General features: G+C 38.0%; 2 protein-coding genes and 1 long non-coding RNA gene across 4 annotated transcripts; 2 read left to right on the top strand and 1 right to left on the bottom strand.

The window, feature by feature from the left end:
- Positions 1–2,096: 2,096 nt before the first annotated feature.
- On the bottom strand, positions 2,097–4,279 carry LOC116308314 (uncharacterized). The gene is made up of 3 exons (XR_004198497.2): positions 4,161–4,279; positions 3,450–3,637; positions 2,097–2,798 (listed from the first exon to the last, which is right to left on the bottom strand). It is a non-coding gene; the product is annotated as an uncharacterized LOC116308314 (long non-coding RNA).
- A 76-nt stretch (positions 4,280–4,355) lies between these two features.
- Positions 4,356–7,733, top strand: LOC116308313 (uncharacterized). Its single transcript, XM_031718705.2, has 4 exons — positions 4,356–4,420; positions 5,593–5,727; positions 6,540–6,714; positions 7,490–7,733. Exons 2-4 carry the CDS (start codon positions 5,628–5,630, stop codon positions 7,671–7,673), a joined length of 459 nt encoding a protein of 152 aa, XP_031574565.1. The 5' UTR covers positions 4,356–4,420; positions 5,593–5,627; the 3' UTR covers positions 7,674–7,733.
- A 978-nt stretch (positions 7,734–8,711) lies between these two features.
- On the top strand, positions 8,712–16,960 carry LOC116308310 (membrane-bound glycerophospholipid O-acyltransferase 2). 2 transcript variants are annotated; one of them, XM_031718702.1, is made up of 14 exons: positions 8,718–8,846; positions 9,154–9,299; positions 9,733–9,810; positions 10,374–10,466; positions 10,670–10,725; positions 11,101–11,155; positions 11,633–11,756; positions 11,901–11,930; positions 12,338–12,428; positions 13,009–13,110; positions 13,442–13,610; positions 13,965–14,097; positions 14,287–14,438; positions 15,489–16,960. In XM_031718702.1, the coding sequence occupies exons 1-14, from the start codon at positions 8,757–8,759 to the stop codon at positions 15,685–15,687; spliced, it is 1,518 nt and encodes a 505-aa protein (XP_031574562.1). In that variant the 5' UTR covers positions 8,718–8,756; the 3' UTR covers positions 15,688–16,960. The 2 variants fall into 2 exon arrangements, with proteins under 2 accessions (XP_031574563.1, XP_031574562.1); XM_031718703.1 differs by lacking the exon at positions 9,733–9,810 and having other exon boundaries at positions 8,712–8,846.
- The last annotated feature ends 1,571 nt before the right edge of the window (positions 16,961–18,531 follow it).

The raw sequence follows: 18,531 nt of genomic DNA, 5'->3' as shown, positions 1-18,531 counted from the left end.
CTTTATAGCGAATTAACTAGAAAGTAGACTAATGTGGTCTTCATTTAAACAGGGTTCCTCTTATTACGTCTTAATACCACTACTAGAAAAATGCTTATCGTAGATTGCTTTCCTTAGCAATATTATTTAGAAAATCTATTTTTCGTACCCCTATACTATCGTTTTTAAAACAAGATATGGCTCCGTCGTCGAAAAAAAGGGGTCGGGTTTGAACGACAGGTTCGATGATCTCCATACTAATTTGAACTGTACAAGTGCATTGTTCCTGCTAAGAGACAAAGCTTAAAATCCTACTTCAACTTTTCAACTTCATTACAGTAAAATAAGAAGCCAAAGTACGTTTCTGTCAGGGAATTTGGACGAAAATCACTCAAATAGAGAATTTGGTCATTGATTAGCGTGCTTCCATCACGTTTTGCGTGCACGAGGGAGGCTGCCGGCTAAGCATGACTAAGCGTTTAGAGTCGCAAAATGTGTAGCTACAGAACTTGGAAAAAATATTTAAAAATATGCTATGGGGAGGGGGGGAGGGGGCTACGCCCCTGGAGAAAAGGGCTCAGGTTTGTTCAACAAGTACAATAATTTCCACCACGTTGAACCTACAGTCGCCCATTTCAGATCTCTGACCGACGTTTTTTTTGAGATAGGTTTACATCGAAAGCGAAACTGGTGTAGAACGCAGCCTGAATGTCAAAGATAATGAATCGTTTCTTCTTTTCTTTGATTTAACACTTGATTTTGTCAACTCTAGATTTTTCAAAATTTAATTAGCTTGATAAACTGGCCACCATAAAATCCATGAAATGTAGCCTGAATTACCAAGAAAATGATTGTTTCATCTTACTGACCAAATTTAAATTCAACATACATATTTATTTTCTACTATATTACATATAAATAACTCTTGAATAGCTTAGATATTTAACTTACCTATTTCAAAGTTGATTTTTTTGAGTTGAATCTGGTTAACCTCAACCATCTATGTCGTTGCTCAGATTCAAGAGGTGTTTGGAGTTTGAGTCTGTGTTTGTGCGGCGTGCTGATTTTCCACTTTATGACTGCACGATCTCTCTCTATATAACCATCAGAGTTTACTTAACGGCAAAGGAAGAAAACAAGCGGCTTTATAAGTCTTGTCAGCTTAAAAGCCCAGGTCGAAGAAGTCAGCCAATGAAATTTCGATACCAATTAACAGATTGCGTGATTTATATTAATGCAGTTCCGGCTTACCAATCTTGACTAAGTACTCGTATTTATGATTGTAGCTGGATATGATAAAAGCTTATTGATGCATTAGGCTCATATAGCCTATATTTTTTAATCACTCAAGAATTCGTAGCCAATTTACTTTATTGTATGGACCAAATAATCGAAAGTAGTTATGTTAACAAATGTATTGATATTTTGGTTGTGCATTATAAATTTTTTTTTGTATTGGTCTGAACGTCAAAAACAGACTGGAAAAGTTATAAAAAGATATATAAGACTGATAAACATAAATTTAAGAGAGGTTTTGCGGTTTTTTTTCTTTGACTTGGCTGCTTCCTAATGATAAATGATAGAGCTATTTTTCTGGAACACCAATTTGAACTAACCTCCACTGAGTGCCTTTTACCGTGCATACTTTTTGGTTATTTTAAGGTAACCTTGAGTGTCTTTACTGACTTTAGCTTCTTAAATTATTCGTGAAACCAAAACTTGGTACTTTCAATCCTTTTTAAGTCAATGGGAAAAAACATTCGAGTGCTAGAATAATCATAGTTAATATTAAAGCCTCGCTGGTTGGTTGATTCGCTCGACGATGTCATGCACTTGTTAAGTCAGTGGAATGAAAAGCATTGAAAAGATGTAAACAGGAGATGCATAATCACTGAGCCCTTTTCATTTTCGTGCGGCGACCTCTGTTGCTTTGCGCAACGTTGCTGAAGTGGAATCGAGATATCTGCTTCTGCAAGTTTTATGATCATGTAAGCTGATCCTCTAACATAAAGGTGAGATCAGTTTCTCAGCAAATGAAATGAGACTTTGTAAGTGGAATAATAATAATAGTTTGTTGGAAGAAGTCTCTTTTTATATACGATAACCTTAATCCCTCGCATTTTTATTTTATTTATTTATTTATTTATTTTTGTAGCTATATTACAGCAAAGAAAAAAACCTTTTTTTATGAAATTTGTTTTACCTAACCTTTTGAGAGAGAAAAAATAAGACTGAAATATCATCCTTTCCACCTGCGCGTTTCTTCCAATTAGTTGTTACTCCCTGTAGTTTCCGCCTATCCTCAGGTTCCTACGCATATTTGAGATCAAGTTCATTTGCGTCAGTAAAAGCCAACCATCCGTTCTAAAAATGTTTATTAGAAATGCTACCCCTTACTCACTTATGATTCCACACTTTTGATTTAGTAAATTAAATGATCAAAAAATCCCGTTGTTAATAAATGGATAATACCATATTAATAAAATCCAAGATTATGTTTCTTTAACTATTCCCAACCTCGTTACCAGGGTCTTCTTTCCTCGCTTTTTTTCAAGATGGCGGCGCTCGAAGATTTTTCCCTTCGAGCGCCGCCATCTTGAAAAAAAAAACGAGAAGAGAAGGCCCTGGGAACGAGGTTGTATTATTCCCTCTTGCTTGGGTTTTCGATCTTTTAAATACTCATCAATCCGCCACGCCAGGGCAGATATTTTAAAGCGTCGGTAGAATTTACGTTTTCAGTGAGTACATTGAAGTGCGACAGTGTACCAGCGTACGTTGGAATAAGACTGTTAGAAAAAAATGTTTTTGCTTCCCATGTTCTGAAAAATAATAATCATTAATGTGGATTGTAAGCAACGTAGAAAGAAAAATGGCCGAAAAAAAAGTCATTTATAATAGTGATTTTCCTTGGCGCATGAAATTTCTTGTTCATTCTACTTTTTAAATATTCAAGAAGGAAACACGATGTCAATCATAATGTAACCGTACATGAACAGTTCTGGTAAATGACGTCAACGTGTTTGATTGACGGCAGTCTATTGCAAAGTCCACGTCGCGATTTTTGTCTGGGGTGGCCGCGTAGCAATGCAAACGCCGGTAAATTCTGTTCATTTGTACATAAACTTTTAATTGGATTTACTCAGCAAAACGTAACCAATGCTTTAAAATTTCAATGCCGAATGAAGTGTAGTGACTAATAGTCGAAGTAAAACAAAAGAAGAATTGAGAGAGTGTCCACTTCTATGTATTATAAGTTCCTATATTATTCACGGGCTAAGTTAAATCACTCCAAGGCTCATGTCAAACGTCCAACTTCACATGAGCCGAACCTAATGACATTAAAGAAGACGCCGCCTTGTTATCCATTGTTTCAATTAGTTTCGGCTCATGCCAAGTTCAACGTTTGACCTGAACCTAATAGGATCAAAACAAGAGTAAGTAGGAGAAAATAAGACGCGAAGAATCCTTACATTTTTCTCGTATCCATAGTTTCCTTTGTACAGTGTATCCAGTGATATGACCGAGTCCCTTCGTGTAATCGCGGGCTCACTGCTCGCACGCGTCTCACACAGAGGATTTCCTGCGTTTTCTTTCTCAGTGCACAAAGGCCAATCATCTTTGAGCTCCAGATCATTAGCACAGTTATGACAAAACCCACCTTTAAGTGGATGACAAAACGGAGAGAAATTAAGAAGTCTTACAAGCCCTCATTTTAGTAAAGAGCAAGCCCATGAACCCGGCCATTGCCATGGCCTCAGTCCGCTGACTAAGTAGGTCTGATGAATCGTGGGCTCCCAAAGCCTTAGTAAGCCATTGTTAGTACGAGAATGTTAAAATAAGGCGAATTTTGTTTTGTGAACTTATGAACTAGATAAAGAATGCGAGTAGATTTTTTGGGCCCGTCCCTTGATTCGAGGGTTTCTCTCCATCCATAAAACCCAACACGCTAAATTCCAATTCGTTCTGTGAGTTAGCCGTGCCTGTTGATCAGACCACAGGTTGTTTCAGCAGGGTTCCATAAAATAAATTTCTGGTTCAATATATTAATGTCATTTAGTGAAATGCAATGTAGGGCTCACAGTTATCTTGTTATCAGTACTGGTTCGTCTTCACGATATCATTTTATTCTTTTCGATATGGTAAAAAAAGTTGTACTTTTAATCTTATTCAGTCACTGTTACCTGTAACTATTGCTTTTCCACCTGCTGCACAAAACAGCAACACCGCCGAAAAAACCACAAAGAATTCAGCTTTCATTATCATCTTTAATCTCTTTATATTTTCCCCTCGTATCGAGAACTTCTCCACGTTTTCTTCGGCCCTTGGATGTCTGCTCGGTGTCTAGAAGACGAAGCAGTCTTGACTGAGACAAGTCCGTTATAGATAAATGAGAGTACTGAAGAACCCAGAAATAGTAGACACCTACCAAGCCATAAATGTGGTCAGTTTAGAATTCAGATAAATGACTCATGACTTTGTTGATCAACAAATACTCGTTGTCTATATATAAAGCATTCGTCTTTACGTTGATCCGCCATGCCTCAATCTTTTTACTCATGCAGGGGCGAGATATAACATTGGTTTTACTGTTGTTAGCAAGCTGGATTTAGTTCTGAACGGTCCAGTCCTTTAAGTAAAGGGGATACCTTTTAACATTAAAGAACCTGGATGGATGTTTTGATTCGTTACTGCATGGACCAACACCCTTATCATGTACACATACATGTATATGAAGTCTTATTTTATTGTTTATCGTGTCGCAGTGATCGTTAAGACGTGACTCTTTTTTACCAACTGGTCATGGTAATTGTCTGCAAGCGCAAGCTAAAGTTAACCACAGGTTCCAATGTGTTTGAACGTGTTCCTAACGGTCTAGTTCCAATAGATTTTAGTTTTCCTTTAAAATCGAGATAAATTTTAGTCCAACAATGTCACAAATGAAGGGTTCGCAAATTGTACCCATTTCTTAGTTTAACCCTTGGCCTTCTCGAACCAATATTCTTTGTCTCCGTCTGAATTTGTACTGGTATCATAAAAATAGCTAAATAAGACGTCGCGGAAAAATTAGAAATGATAGTTTTTAAAAAGAGAGACCTGAATTTATAATTAGGATATCATTTCGAATTATCTCAGTACAAACTTTACTCAATTTTATGCGGTTTTACTGCATTATTCCAGGGGCTTAGACGAGTGTTTTTTTCGCTGTCATTAATTAACCAAAGTACGATATACTCTTGTTTGCTGGCAGCGGTGTGAACAGCCGGGTTCGAAATAATCGAGATAACGTGTAGTTTCGAAAAACGTACTGGTTTGTTAGCCAGAATTAATTGCTATGGAGACTCAAAGTCTGTCCTACCCGAAAAAACTAGAGAGTCAACATAAAGAAAATTTCGACAACAAAGGCAGGTCCCCGTTCATACTTGACAACTGATGTTGATATCAACACGTGCGATAATTAATTCATAGCTTACCTACAACGCATGCGCCGCACAAGTCTAATTTTTTCACATACATTACAGAAACAACTGGGGGAATTCTACGCTCGGAGACTAAATATTACTAAGATTTGTCGTTCTCTTTTTGATTTTAATTTCATTATATTTTTGATGAAAGGAGAAGTGGTTATAGAGGTGAGAAGTGACTAGGCCATGTGGACGTCAAGAGGGACGTGGTTTTTGGCTCTGTGGCTCTTTGTTCTTATATCTGCTGTTCGATCCTGGGGACACCAGACAAAATGGGGAGAAAAAGGTATTGGATTTGATAACCATTCTTTTATGTAATTGAATATCTCTTAATTGTCACCTTTCTGTTCTCATTATAGCCAAACAAAATAATTTTCAACGCGTTTCAAAGAAAAAAAAATATTTACTTTGATTTGAATTACTCAGTTAGTAGAGAAGAAGACGTACAGGAAAACTGTTTATCTTCTCCGTTGACAGTTATTCGTAAACATGTCGTCAATAGCAAAGCATTTGTATATTTTCAATAACAGTCTTGGTCATTGGACTGCAAAACTATTTAGGATTCAATTAATATACGAGGTCCTAATTGTGTCGACTTATCAGATTTTAAGTTTCGCTTCCCCTCGATCCTTTATTAACGAAGTTAAACCTCTGTACTTAACGATTTTCGGCTGGATGACGAGGGTTAAATTAAAGGCAATAGGGTTTTATATAATATCCCCTCCTAACGTCCTAAGGTGGCCCACTATCACGCGAGTAGTGGTGGTGGTGGTGGTCGGAAGATGGGGATGCTTATATTCCATGTCATTTTCCATGTGCTAACTCTGTTATACAGTCATGCCAATCAGAGTTTCTAATCATTTTGCAATCTTACCAGTAAATACGCGAATAAAGAGCAAAGAATGAGTGGAAACACTGCTGTTCGATCATTATTTATCTTTGTGCTGCGGGATTTTACTGATGCTGAATGCAGTAATCATAGTTATGCAGTACTAACGTCTAAGAAGTAGCCTGTTCACAGGTTCTCCCTTTCTTTCCCCCTTTTTCCCCTCCCAAAGAGGCTTTTCACAAGGTAAGCGCCTTGTTTTTCGTCCTCAGCGCCACCAGGATGTAAAGCATGTCCTGCAAACAAGGAAGGACTCTTTGATACTCCTATTTGCGGTACGAACGGAATCGCTTACAAGAACTACTGCTACTTGGAGCTAAGAAACTGCATCGCGAAGAAACTCAAGAAACCTTTGGTATCTCCATCAAAGCAGCCTTCTGCTTGTGGGTAAGTTTTCGAGGCAACAGGGTCTTCCTTATAGTTACGGCGAGGGCATCAGGGAGGGGAGGGGGGGACTGGGGGATTTTGTCGGGAATCAATATTGTCTCTAGCCTCCTTCGCAGCCGTTCTTAGGGTCGTCACGCAACGTTTCCCTCCCCCCTAAGAACGGCTGCGAAGGAGGCTATATTGTCTCCGAAACGCTCGGCTTTTCGTCTTACGTACGTCAGTGTTTTAGTATGAGGAATTTGACAGACAAACTACGAATACGTTTGCGCCTTCATATTCCTTTTATGAAGTAGAAAACATGGCACAATAGCTGTGCCTGTGGGCTTTGGAAGAAACATAATTTTTAAACCAAGGCTTATATAATATTGCATTATGTCTCTACCCGCGATGATCAGAGCAGCAGTAATGCGCCTAGCCTGCATGCAGCCCCTTTGACTGCATGTAGGCTATGATACGCCTTATTTGAAGAACTCAGGAATTATTTATGGAGAGGAAGAAACTTGAATTTTTACTAATAGACCTCTTTACCTTGGGCGGAATGTTTTTCCATTTCAGAACAGCTGTCATTCTCGTGAGAATAATTTGTTTGAGTTGTATCCATATTCGATTATCTTGCACAACCAGTAAACAAAGAAATGATACTCTAGGGAATTTACTCACAGCATATTAAAACACTTCTAAAAATTATTTAGGAATACCTTTTCCTGGGTACATGTGACGTCATAGCCGCCATGTTGAATGATGTAGTTTACTAAAAAACATCTTTATTCGCCAGACTCGAGACGAAGATATACAGCTCATTTGGAGGAACAGGACCCTTTGGAAAGAAGAAAAGAGAAATATCTGATATAATGGAAGAGTTTCGAGAACGTGAAGATAATACAAGAATCCCTGGATTTAGCCACGGGACACAGAGATCCCACGGAAGCATGACAGACTTCCATAAACAATACGAATGATGGGAACTCATCTTGCTGTTCAATTATAACAGACAAACACAAAAATAAGTTTTTTGGGGTGCGGAGGGAAGGGGGGGGGGGGGGGGACGCTAAAGGCTTTATCTAGTCCGAGTTCATCGATTCCTTTCCTGCCACGCACTCTACACGTAACTGTGATTAGATCGTCAGAAATGAATAGAAAGGGTTGAAACGTGTGACGCCATAGCCATGCTACGGAAAATTCTGATTTTGGTTTCAACATGGCCGCTTAACTTCTCGCTGAATTTCCTGACTTTTAGAGGAGATTTACTGAATCTTTAACTCAAACATCTGTTACACGTTTCATACCCCCTTATGAGTTAGTGTCGGATCATGTTAAGACGCAGCATAGAAACGGAGTAACGTATCAGTTCCCACTAGACGAGAAGTCATGGTGCGAACAACTACAAATTTAACTCCACACCCTCCCCGTAGGGGAATTTCGTTAACAGATCACAGCATAGTTTCATGGTCCAAACTGATCTAAAACAATAACGACACGTGCCTCTATTCTTCATAAATGTGAAACTATTAATCTATTCGTCTGGACAGACACAAAGTCATTAGAAAATTCGGCATTTTTTATCGTGTGAGTGAACGTGCTTGACCTGTAGTTGATGTGCCATGGCGTGACATTGGCAATTTAAATCTCTGAGTTAAAGTACAGTCTGAATAATGTAAATACCTTTTATGAATTACATTGAATAAAAAGATAAACATATATTATAATTCATGTTGGAGTACATACGTCACATGAAGGAAAACTTCCCCCACCCCACCACCCATGGTCATGAAAATAGCTTCAGTCTTCCAAATCTTTTTGAAATATTCAGGAGAAAAAGTAAATTTCAATCAAGAGTTTGATATTTTTCAATTGTTTCATTCTGACGATAACTAAAGTAAAAAAATTATATATATAAATTTCATGCAATAGTTTGGAATGGGTCCAAGCTCGTACCGAGAGCCCACGTTCCTCTCGGTCATCTCGAATGGGTCTTGTCGTGTTAACAGACTTCCGGTGTGACATCATATCACGCACTGTTATTCACAGGCAACACGATCGACATGATCAACATCACGAGCCATTTCACGATGGAAGCTAAGGAAAATACCACATTTTTACGTTCTGTCTTAGCCACTTTTCCAACTGATCAGGTAAGAATTTGTAGCTATACTAGGTATCTTTCTAACTTTTGTTGTGAAATCAGGTTTATTGAGTAGTAAATATCACCTCCTTTCTTGTCTATTTACATTGAAGCTAAAAAAGGGTTTTTCTGCCCCTGAAACTCGAGCATTTCGTATAATGTGACACAGATTTTAAATTTTTAATGTCCAAGCTTGAACATTCGTTTGCAAATAACAAATATAAATTGTTAAAGATTTGGAGAATTTCCTCGTTCATCCCGTAGCCAGATTTTTTGTACTTCAACCTTAGTTATTCTTATTGTTTATTTCTTTACAGCTGATTTTCGTATCGTGTCTTCTACTGTGCTATCCTCTGGGGATTTTTTATCGTTATGTTCTTAATCCTAAGCGTGTCTCGTCTACTGTCAGGCATGTGGTTGGCTTATTCTGGGGAATAATGTTTGGCTGGATTTCATTCAAATGGTTAGTTGAAGAAAAAGAGTTGCGACACCGTTAATAATTAACTGAATAATCATAGGTTTTGCTCATCCAACTTTGCACAAATTTTGCACGGATAGTTGAGTCAGGGAAATTCAAAGTTCCAAAAGTTTATTTTGTATTGTAACCAAAAAAATTAAAATATAACTTAAACCTATTGAATGATATTGCATAGTCTACCCTCGATTGCAAAATCACGACTTGTTAAGTACATTTTGTTTGAGACATGTTTAAGCCTATTTTTTAACAAGTTATTACTTATTAAGGCTAAAAAAACAGAGTTTTATATTTTATTACATGTAATTCAATTTGAATATTTCAATGCACACTTTGGGTATCTCGTTAAGAGATTAGTTTAAATCTGAAAATTACAAAATTTTCTCATTTAAACATTTGTCATCTTTTTTACCCTCTGCAGGCAATTTTTCATTATTATTGGCATGGCTTTCTCCTGTTATGTTTTGATCTCATTTTTAAACCCAAAGTTTGTTCACAGGTAACACACTGATTACCTAATAGTTTATGTGATACAGAAGATTCATAGAAAGCAAAGTCCAAGTGTTATGTTTATTATGTGTTGAGGCTTGCCTTGGGAATGTAGCTTTTTTCAAAGGGTATAGAGAGGAGGCTCTCCCAGGGGAGAGGGGGGTTAAAAGTTTCCCTTTCCCCTAGTAATTTTCTGTTTGTTTCCTTGTTCCCTATAAGACGAAATATGAAATTCATAAACTTGTTTTCAAAAAATATGATTTTTTTCACAAATTTGTTCCCTAAAAATAATTTATTGATATTCCTCACTCCTTTAATCTAAATGGCCATGTTGCCTTGTTACCTCAAACCTCCTGAAAGACCAGGCTCAGAGAGGATCTGCGATACAGTTTGGAACCAGATGTTAAATTATTTGCAGATTGCAAGCGGGTTGCCGGGAGTGCTCAAGTGCTAGAGAGAGAATTATTATTTCCCCTGGTTGCATGAAGAAACTGCAGTGGGTCGAATAATACAAAACCTAGTTTTCTTTCCCCTGAAATGATACATTTTCTACCTTGATATTTTCAATTCCAGATATGTATTTGCATTTTCTCTGTTGGTGCTGTCAGTTGGACACCTATGTCGTCAATTGACTGATTATGGAAGTTACAAAATGGATTTTACTGGGTAAATACCGTTGAACAAGATGCCTTATATAGTGTTGTTTATACCCAATCTACCCCAGAATGCATCAGTTTTATCAAAACAAGAAAAGCCCTAATATACCTACTACTCACACTCAGGAATCTATCTATAATAATTGCATGCATGAAGTGTCAATATTATGATTTAATCAATAACTGTCTCTATTATTTAATATTGTATTTTAGACCTCTAATGATAATTGTGCAGAGAGTAACTTACATTTCACTCAGCGTCCATGATGGTGAGTCTACGTTGTACATATCCACACTGCCTGTTACTAAAATGAGAGATTATGAAAGATATTGATTTATATGAATGATTCTTTTATATGACTCTTTGGTCTTCCTGTGGTTAATATTGGACAGGAAGCCCATTTTAAATATTTGTAAATGTAAATAAACCACTGAAATTGCATTTTGAGATTATCAGTAGACGCCAGAGTAGACACATTAATTACAATTTAAAAGAAATTAAGTGGGGGGGGGGGGGGGGGAGGGGGAGTAATAAATGTTAAGTGGGGGGGGGGGGGGGGGGGAGTAATAAATGAATTGATGGAGTGCAGCAGCATAGAGTACAGTGTCATTCATTTATAAATACTATATAAATTCATTTATAGGTCAAGGCAGAGATGAAAAAGACTTATCTGCTGAACAGAAGAAAGAACAACTGAAGTACAAATCTTCCCATTTAAGTTTCCCATTCAGTTTCCCATTCAGTTCCCACTTCAGTTCCCTATTGAGTTTTCCATTTCAGTTTCACATTTCAGTTTTACATTTCAGAACATGTGCCATTCTCTGAATATTGTACCTTTGCTTTCTCGTAATGATTTAAGAGATCTATATAAATTAAAATATGGGTGGGATTTAAACAAAGAGATTTTTTTCATAAAAGGACTGATATTTGGCAAAATGGAAAAATATATTCTGGTAGTATACCCGAACTTATTTTGGTGTTTATATATTTACAATGTCCATTACAATTTTACTTATAGATAGATAAAACATAAATAAAATTCCAAAAGGGGGCGAGATAAATTCTAAAATGATTCTAACAAGATTCTAAAATGGCCCCTGGTACAGTATTAGGGCTTTTTCATGTTGGTTCTTGCATTACTTTAATATTTCATATTTAAATTTTCATTAAAACAGAAAAGTACCAAGTCTCCTAGAATATTTTGGCTACATATTACATTACAGTACACTGCTAGCTGGTCCTGCCTGTACTTATAGGAAATATAAAGACTTCATTGATGGTAGACACTTTATAGAAAAGGTAAGTTATATACCCAACAAATGCGGCCCAAAGACCATTATCTAGTCTTATCATCATAATCATCATCATGCATCATCATCATTATTATTACCATCACCTTAAATATAATTTTTAATGTAAAAAATTATTTGTCATTATATCCAGGATTCAAAGAGAAAAGAGCCATCATCGCTAGTAAGTGCTTTTTAAAATAACTCTTCCTCATAGCCACAATGTTTCCCATTTCAGACCATGTTTTATTCCTTTGAGTATTACTCCTTTGTTTAACGGTAATCCTTGAGTAGAGGCATAGATATGGATTTATAAAACTCAAATAGAAAAAATCTTTTTATTAAAAGGCTTAAAATGGAAAATATTGATATATTGCAGTTTTAAAAGTCTATGAACTGTCTTGACCATGTTGTTTTGATTTGGGGAAAAAGTCAAGAGAATGGGCTCGGGTGGGATCCAATTTCATTGATTTAGTTAATGGCAAGTACCCCTCCCCTTCCAATATGGGCTCTGGGGTGAGTACTTTCAATAACATCAGGACGGGTATTGTTTTGACTTGTTTTTCTTATAGTTTTTGTTATATCTAACAGGTACCTGTCATAGAAAAATCTCTAACCAGTTTAGCGTGTCTGGTAATTTATTTCAAATTTGCACCTAGTTTTTCTCCCATCTTGAATACAGGCAAGTATCATGGTTGTACAAAAACCAAAAGCATTTTACGACATTTTAAATGCACTCGCTTTGACAACAAATATAGTATTGTAGCCGTACCTTATCTTTCTGTAACCGTAACTACGGGTTGTGATTGGATGAATTACATGAAGACAATGGAAAGCCATTTCAGTGTTACGGAATGTCGTACCATGTACGTGCTGTATGACAGTACCCGCGTACGTTTCTTGCTCATACGATAACCATTCTTATAGAAAGCCATTTCAGTGTTACTGCATGTCGTACCATGTATGTGCTGTATGACAGTACCCGCGTACGTTTCCTACTCATACGATAACCATTCTTATAGAAAGCCATTTCAGTGTTACTGCATGTCGTACCATGTATGTGCTGTATGACAATACCCGCGTACGTTTCCTACTCATACGATAACCATTCTTATGGAAAGCTATTTCAGTGTTACGGAATGTCGTACCATGTATGTGCTGTATGACAGTACCCTTTTAGACAAACTTTGGCATCTTTTACTCCATTATGTTTTTATTCTCTTCTCGTTTGAGTTCTTATATGATTTTTTTTCTGACTTTAGATGAGGAATTCATTGCTACTCATTCATTCTTATGGAGGTTGATGTTTGCATGGTTCTCCATGGTAACTTTGCGCATGCGCTACTACTTTGCTTTTAAAGGAGGTACTTATTTATAATTACAAACTAGAAACTATAACTTAATAACACATACTCCGAGACTTGATAACAGAGTGGGTTGACTTGTAGAACAATGGTTGTCATAGCCATGCCCTGACTTAGATCAGCCCAGAGGTTGTTTCAGGGTTTGATCTGTGAGTTAGCCATACCCTGACTTAGATCAACCAGAGGTTGTTTCAGGGTCTGATCTGTGGAGTTAGCCATGCCCTGACTTTGATCAGCCCAGAGGTTGTTTCAGGGTTTCATCTGTGAGTTAGCCTTGGCCACCTTTCCTTTCCTTTCCTCAGCCTAATCGAAACGGTTTTTCTTTTTTCAGCTGAAGCAGTCAACAACTTGGTTGGGCTTGGTTTTAGTGGCTACGACGAGAAAGGCCAGCCCCTGTGGAACGGCATGCTACATGCCAACATTCTTAAAGTCGAGTTCCCACTCAACATGAAAATGATCTTTGATAACTGGAATATATCAACCGGCTCATGGTTGCGGAGGTACGATCATAACTAACTTAAGGTGCAGTAATTATAGGTTCATATAGCTGCAATCTTAATAAAAGACTTGTCATCAGAAGTCTCTTGTCTGGAAATTTTTATAAAACCGACGACAATTACGGGCAACTAATTGCTGCAATGTTTTGCGCAGTATTGTTGCATTGCAGCCTGCATGCATAACAAATGCAGCTGGCATTACCATAGTTTCCTACGCAGCTGCTATTAGTGCCGTCATGCAACGCTTATCGCGGCTGCGTAGAAGACTAGCATTACCAGTGCTCGCGCAAAAGAGTTTCCTATACAACAAGTAGCAGAGGGAGCTTTTTTTTACATATTTTTGTCCGTTGATAACAGGTGTGTGTACGATCGAGTGACCAAACATCGTACTTTGGCGGTGTTCGCGCTCTCTGCTGCATGGCATGGCTTCTATGGTGGTTACTACTTGACGTTTACTAGTGCCCAGTTATGTCTGGAGGCGGCTAGAGCGGTAAGGCAATGATTCTCTCGTCAGGTTCAGCACAATGAATTCGTTAAGGATCTTCCTTGAGAGGAGAGGACAGTCCTTCTTCACCTCTTGACCCCTTCCTCTAACTCATCCGTAACTATCGGGAAGTTACACTGAGATTTACCAATTTCTCAACGTAATCATGCATTTTGAATTTCTCCCAAAATCCAGTTTCGACGCAGTTGGAGAGAGAAATTCCAGAAGACTGTCATCTTGTCACGTGTGTATGACGTCATCACTTGTTTGATCACTGCCATGATTCTTGGTTATTTGACGGTACCATTTGTTCTATTGGACCCCTGGCAAGGGCTTCGCTTTTGGAGGTAAATGAGAACCTTTTTTTAAAGAATGCATGCCGTTTTGTTTCACTGCGCGTATCTCTGTATCTTATGTCCTCTGGGCTTTTTGTCGCAAGCGGGATAACAGGGAGTCTACGGAAAATTCGTAGCCATATTGTAGTATCGTATCTTACCACAGCGGGTCGTAACTACACGTTGTACAAGTGATTGGATAAATTACTGGAAGATAATGGGAAGCTTTCATTGATACGGTATATCATATACCCTGTCAGTACCGTATGTTTTTCACTCACTCACTAAGAAAACCCTATACAGGAATGAATTCACATCTCAGCACTGCTATTTTTGTCTGACCGAACCATGAATAAAATAAACAAAGGATAACACTTGACAATAATTCAACTGATAAACTGGTGCTCCTCTTTCAACGTCTCAAGTTGAATAGGGACTGGACTGTCATTAGCTTGGTCATCCAAAACACGAGAAGGTCTAACCATTTGCAGATGTAATTACAAAGGCAGCACCTTCTCTTTAGTTATCTTAAGTGTCCCTGAGTGTAGGTCCGGCCGAGGCTTGAACCACGACCTGCCGCACCTCCCGCATTCAAATCATGTGAAGGTCTAACCATTTGCAGATGTAATTACAAAGGCAGCACCTTCTCTTTAGTTATCTTAAGACCCTGAGTGTACGTCCGGCCGAGGCTTGAACCACGACCTGCCGCACCTCCCGCATTCAAATCATGTGAAGGTCTAACCATTTGCAGATGTAATTACAAAGGCAGCACCTTCTCTTTAGTTATCTTAAGACCCTGAGTGTACGTCCGGCCGAGGCTTGAACCACGACCTGCCGCACCTCCCGCATTCAAATCATGTGAAGGTCTAACCATTTGCAGATGTAATTACAAAGGCAGCACCTTCTCTTTAGTTATCTTAAGACCCTGAGTGTAGGTCCGGCCGAGGCTTGAACCACGACCTCCCGCACAACAGACCGCGCTTACCAACTGAGCTAACCGGGCTGCGGTTTAATTTAATAATTATCATTACACATATATTTTCTCTCTCCCTTTATTTTCAGGTCCATGTATTTCTTTGGACATATTATAAGCATTATGGTTCTATTACTACACCGAGGTAAAGGTTCCCGCAATAAAAGTAAAACTTCAGACACGACGACTACTACTCAGGAGATCATGCAAAACGGGCTGATAAAATCCTCAGCCAGGGAGGAAAATAATGGTTTGATAATAGGCCAGGATGCCACATGTCCTCATTAAGTCAGGGGAGTATCAAGGCCAGTTTGGGGGTCAACCTTATAATGCATAGTCCAAATTAAAAGGGGATGCACGCATCCCTTGAACCTTAATACTTTTTAAATTTCAGTGCTAGCGATTTTATACAAGAAAATATTGGATTACAAATAATATATTATTACAACAAAATAGGTCACGTTATGCGAATGACATAGGCTTCCTAAGGTCTCCTAAGGCTGAGAATAACGACTGAGAAGAAGAAAATACAAATAAGATAAAACAAAATTGATCACGTTAAACGAATAAAATTCGCAAATAATTTGACTATTATATTTAAGCTATGAAGACTCCCATCTTGACCTGGATTCATGGTGACATTGTTTAAAATATAATCAATAGGAATTTTAAAAAATGTGTTAAAATAAGCCTGTTGAGAGCAGTTAGTTTAGTAAACCCGTGAGAAAGTAGGCTATCGAATAAGTTCTTTATGATGGGTTCAAGTCCTGCACTCCAAGTTTTATTTAATCTATTATGTAGTTCCATTTTTTAGAGTTTTCAGATTAAATATAGTTCTTAAAAGTTAAAGGTTTTTGGTATTTGAGTTGTGTTTGTCTAGATAGGCCTTTTTCACACTCTGACCTCAGCCATGTTTATTCCAACGAGAATGAGCTACTTCGATGATACGGCGGCCATCTTGCCAGGGGGCAAAACAAGACAAAGATGATGGAAAATATATAGAGTTTCGTGTGTTTGTCTTTCTTTTATGGGTAAAGGTGATTGATGAGCTGTGTTACTTCATCTTTTGTTGTATTCTCTTGTAGTGAGCTGTTAATATCAATCGACATCATTACTGTAAGAAAAGCTTGATTTGCCCCCTGGACCCCCCATGCCTTGCAATCCAAGATGGCTGCCATATCGTGGAAGTTGTCCATTAAAGCCTTTGTTTTTGAAGTGCTTGAATGAGAGGCGAGCAAAAATCTATTGTTCAAGCCAACATGGCTGCTGCATGACAAAGTTAACCAAACTTAAATTTTTTAACTTTATAAATGAATAGTTCTAGTAATATTAGTAGCGTTGTTAGAACCGTTGAAGTGAAATGCATGATGGGTGCTTGTGGCAAAATAATCGCGCCGTTTTTTAATGATATAAATCCCATATTGCATTGCGAACCAAAATACTTAGATACTACTCATATTACTTAGATTTCAATGGTTTCAAGGTTTCGAAGAAAGATATCGTTTGATTGAGAATTTTAAAGAAATATTTAAGGGAATAAAGGATAACAAGAAGAATTCTATTCTATCGTGTTTGTTTGACTGTGTTTAGGGGCGTAACCAGGGATCTTACAGAGGAGGTGCACAGGCAATGATTTGCAGAACCAAAATAAAAGGTAACCAAAAAAATAGCAGAAAAATAAAGCAGAACCAAAAAAAAAAAGGATAATGGGTGAGTGATTCTAAAGATGCTACAATATGCAGATGAAAGTGGTCTTAATTAAATGAAAAAACATTTACATGCAATTTTAAAGCAAAAGGAGATAGATGAGCGGACCTTGACCTTTTGTGGGAGGTGCACGTGTACCCTGTGCTCCCCCCTGGTTACGGCTCTGGTGTTTGTATTTTTTCATTAAGATGATTTGCAACGGCGAATGGCGCGCGGTTACGTAACGATATTTTGTTACCACATTGTTGCCACCAATTTGCGTTACCGCGCGCGCCATAAAAAATTTTAACCTAAAAATTCTGCGCGAAAACTTATCTTGTGTAAAACCATTCTTTATGGCATCAAAACCATCTTTCCATACGACGTCATATCTTAATCGCTCGGCGCTTTTAGTCGGATGTTACTTTATGTATGGTAAAAAGGTGTGATTACAAAATGTTCTTACTGTTAAAACAATCGATATAGTGCTACTACGCGTTCGAAATATTCGAAAAGTTTGCTCAACTGCCGGACTACTCAGTTAATCATTTGATAACGTTAATTCGAGGCTACATTCACTTCGTCGCGTTAAAAAGTTATTTTTTAGAAAGAAACCAACGAAGTACAGACGTTTGCAACTAAGGGTGAACACCAGACACTAAAACATGTTCTAACTGGCGGCCGAAACGTTGAAGTTAGTCAACCGGAACGTTGAGGTTTGGCGCCAAAGTAGCATAGGGGATGGGGGTTCCAGCGCAACGACCACCGGAGGATTACCCGTCTAAAGTGAATTCCTCGATTCGTACCGCGATTACCCGCATCCCGTGTCTATGTAGTTAAATATGTTAGTCTATATATGGAGTGCGAAGAATGTAAGAGAACTTTTAAGAAAGAAGTGGACTTGAAGAAGCATTTGAAGATGAAGACGAAATGTATGAGCAGTTATGATTGTGGATGTGGTAAGAAGTTTGAGACTAAGGTTAAATTGTTTTGGCATTGTCAGGATTGTGAGTATGACTACGAGGATCTGAAAAGGGTCTGGAATTAGGTATAAGATATTTCCTATTATATAGATGGAATCCCAAAGCAATTTCGAAACGGTGTCAATACCCGGTAACGGTGAGATTGACGTTAGACAGTTTTGGCGTCAGTCAGAAAGGAAGGTCAAGAGAACGCTTCGAAAAGGTATAGAAGAATTAGGAGCCCTGAAAGCGAGTATAATGGTAGAAGTAAGTTTATCAAAAGATGAGGTAACGACGACAGCAATGCTGCGATCAAAGTCACTGGTTATATTAGAGTCCACGAATCTGGATAGGTCACTCAGCGAAGCCTTAGAAGCAATAATGGAGTCGCTGTCTAACTACACGAAAGAAGGATCAGGTTGGACAGTGGAGGAGGTAGAAGGTATGGAGGTTAGCATGGCAAGGTACGTGCCAATACGAGGAG

Source organism: Actinia tenebrosa, unplaced genomic scaffold, assembly GCF_029948245.1.
Source record: "Actinia tenebrosa isolate PJP-AT-01 unplaced genomic scaffold, QUT_ActTen_1.0 PGA_scaffold0__85_contigs__length_37466705, whole genome shotgun sequence".
Lineage (NCBI taxonomy): Eukaryota > Metazoa > Cnidaria > Anthozoa > Actiniaria > Actiniidae > Actinia > Actinia tenebrosa.
Note: the sequence above shows the minus strand (reverse complement) of the source record. Positions and strands in the feature narration are given on the sequence as shown.

Coding starts and splice junctions, on each gene's coding strand:
- LOC116308313 (XM_031718705.2), top strand. CDS start 5,628: ATGTGGACGTCAAGAGGGACGTGGTTTTTGGCTCTGTGGCTCTTTGTT. Junction 5,728..6,539: donor GACAAAATGGGGAGAAAAAG/GTATTGGATTTG, acceptor TTTCGTCCTCAG/CGCCACCAGGATGTAAAGCA. Junction 6,715..7,489: donor AAGCAGCCTTCTGCTTGTGG/GTAAGTTTTCGA, acceptor TTTATTCGCCAG/ACTCGAGACGAAGATATACA.
- LOC116308310 (XM_031718702.1), top strand. CDS start 8,757: ATGATCAACATCACGAGCCATTTCACGATGGAAGCTAAGGAAAATACC. Junction 12,429..13,008: donor TTCTCCCATCTTGAATACAG/GCAAGTATCATG, acceptor TTCTGACTTTAG/ATGAGGAATTCATTGCTACT. Junction 13,111..13,441: donor CTACTTTGCTTTTAAAGGAG/GTACTTATTTAT, acceptor TTCTTTTTTCAG/CTGAAGCAGTCAACAACTTG.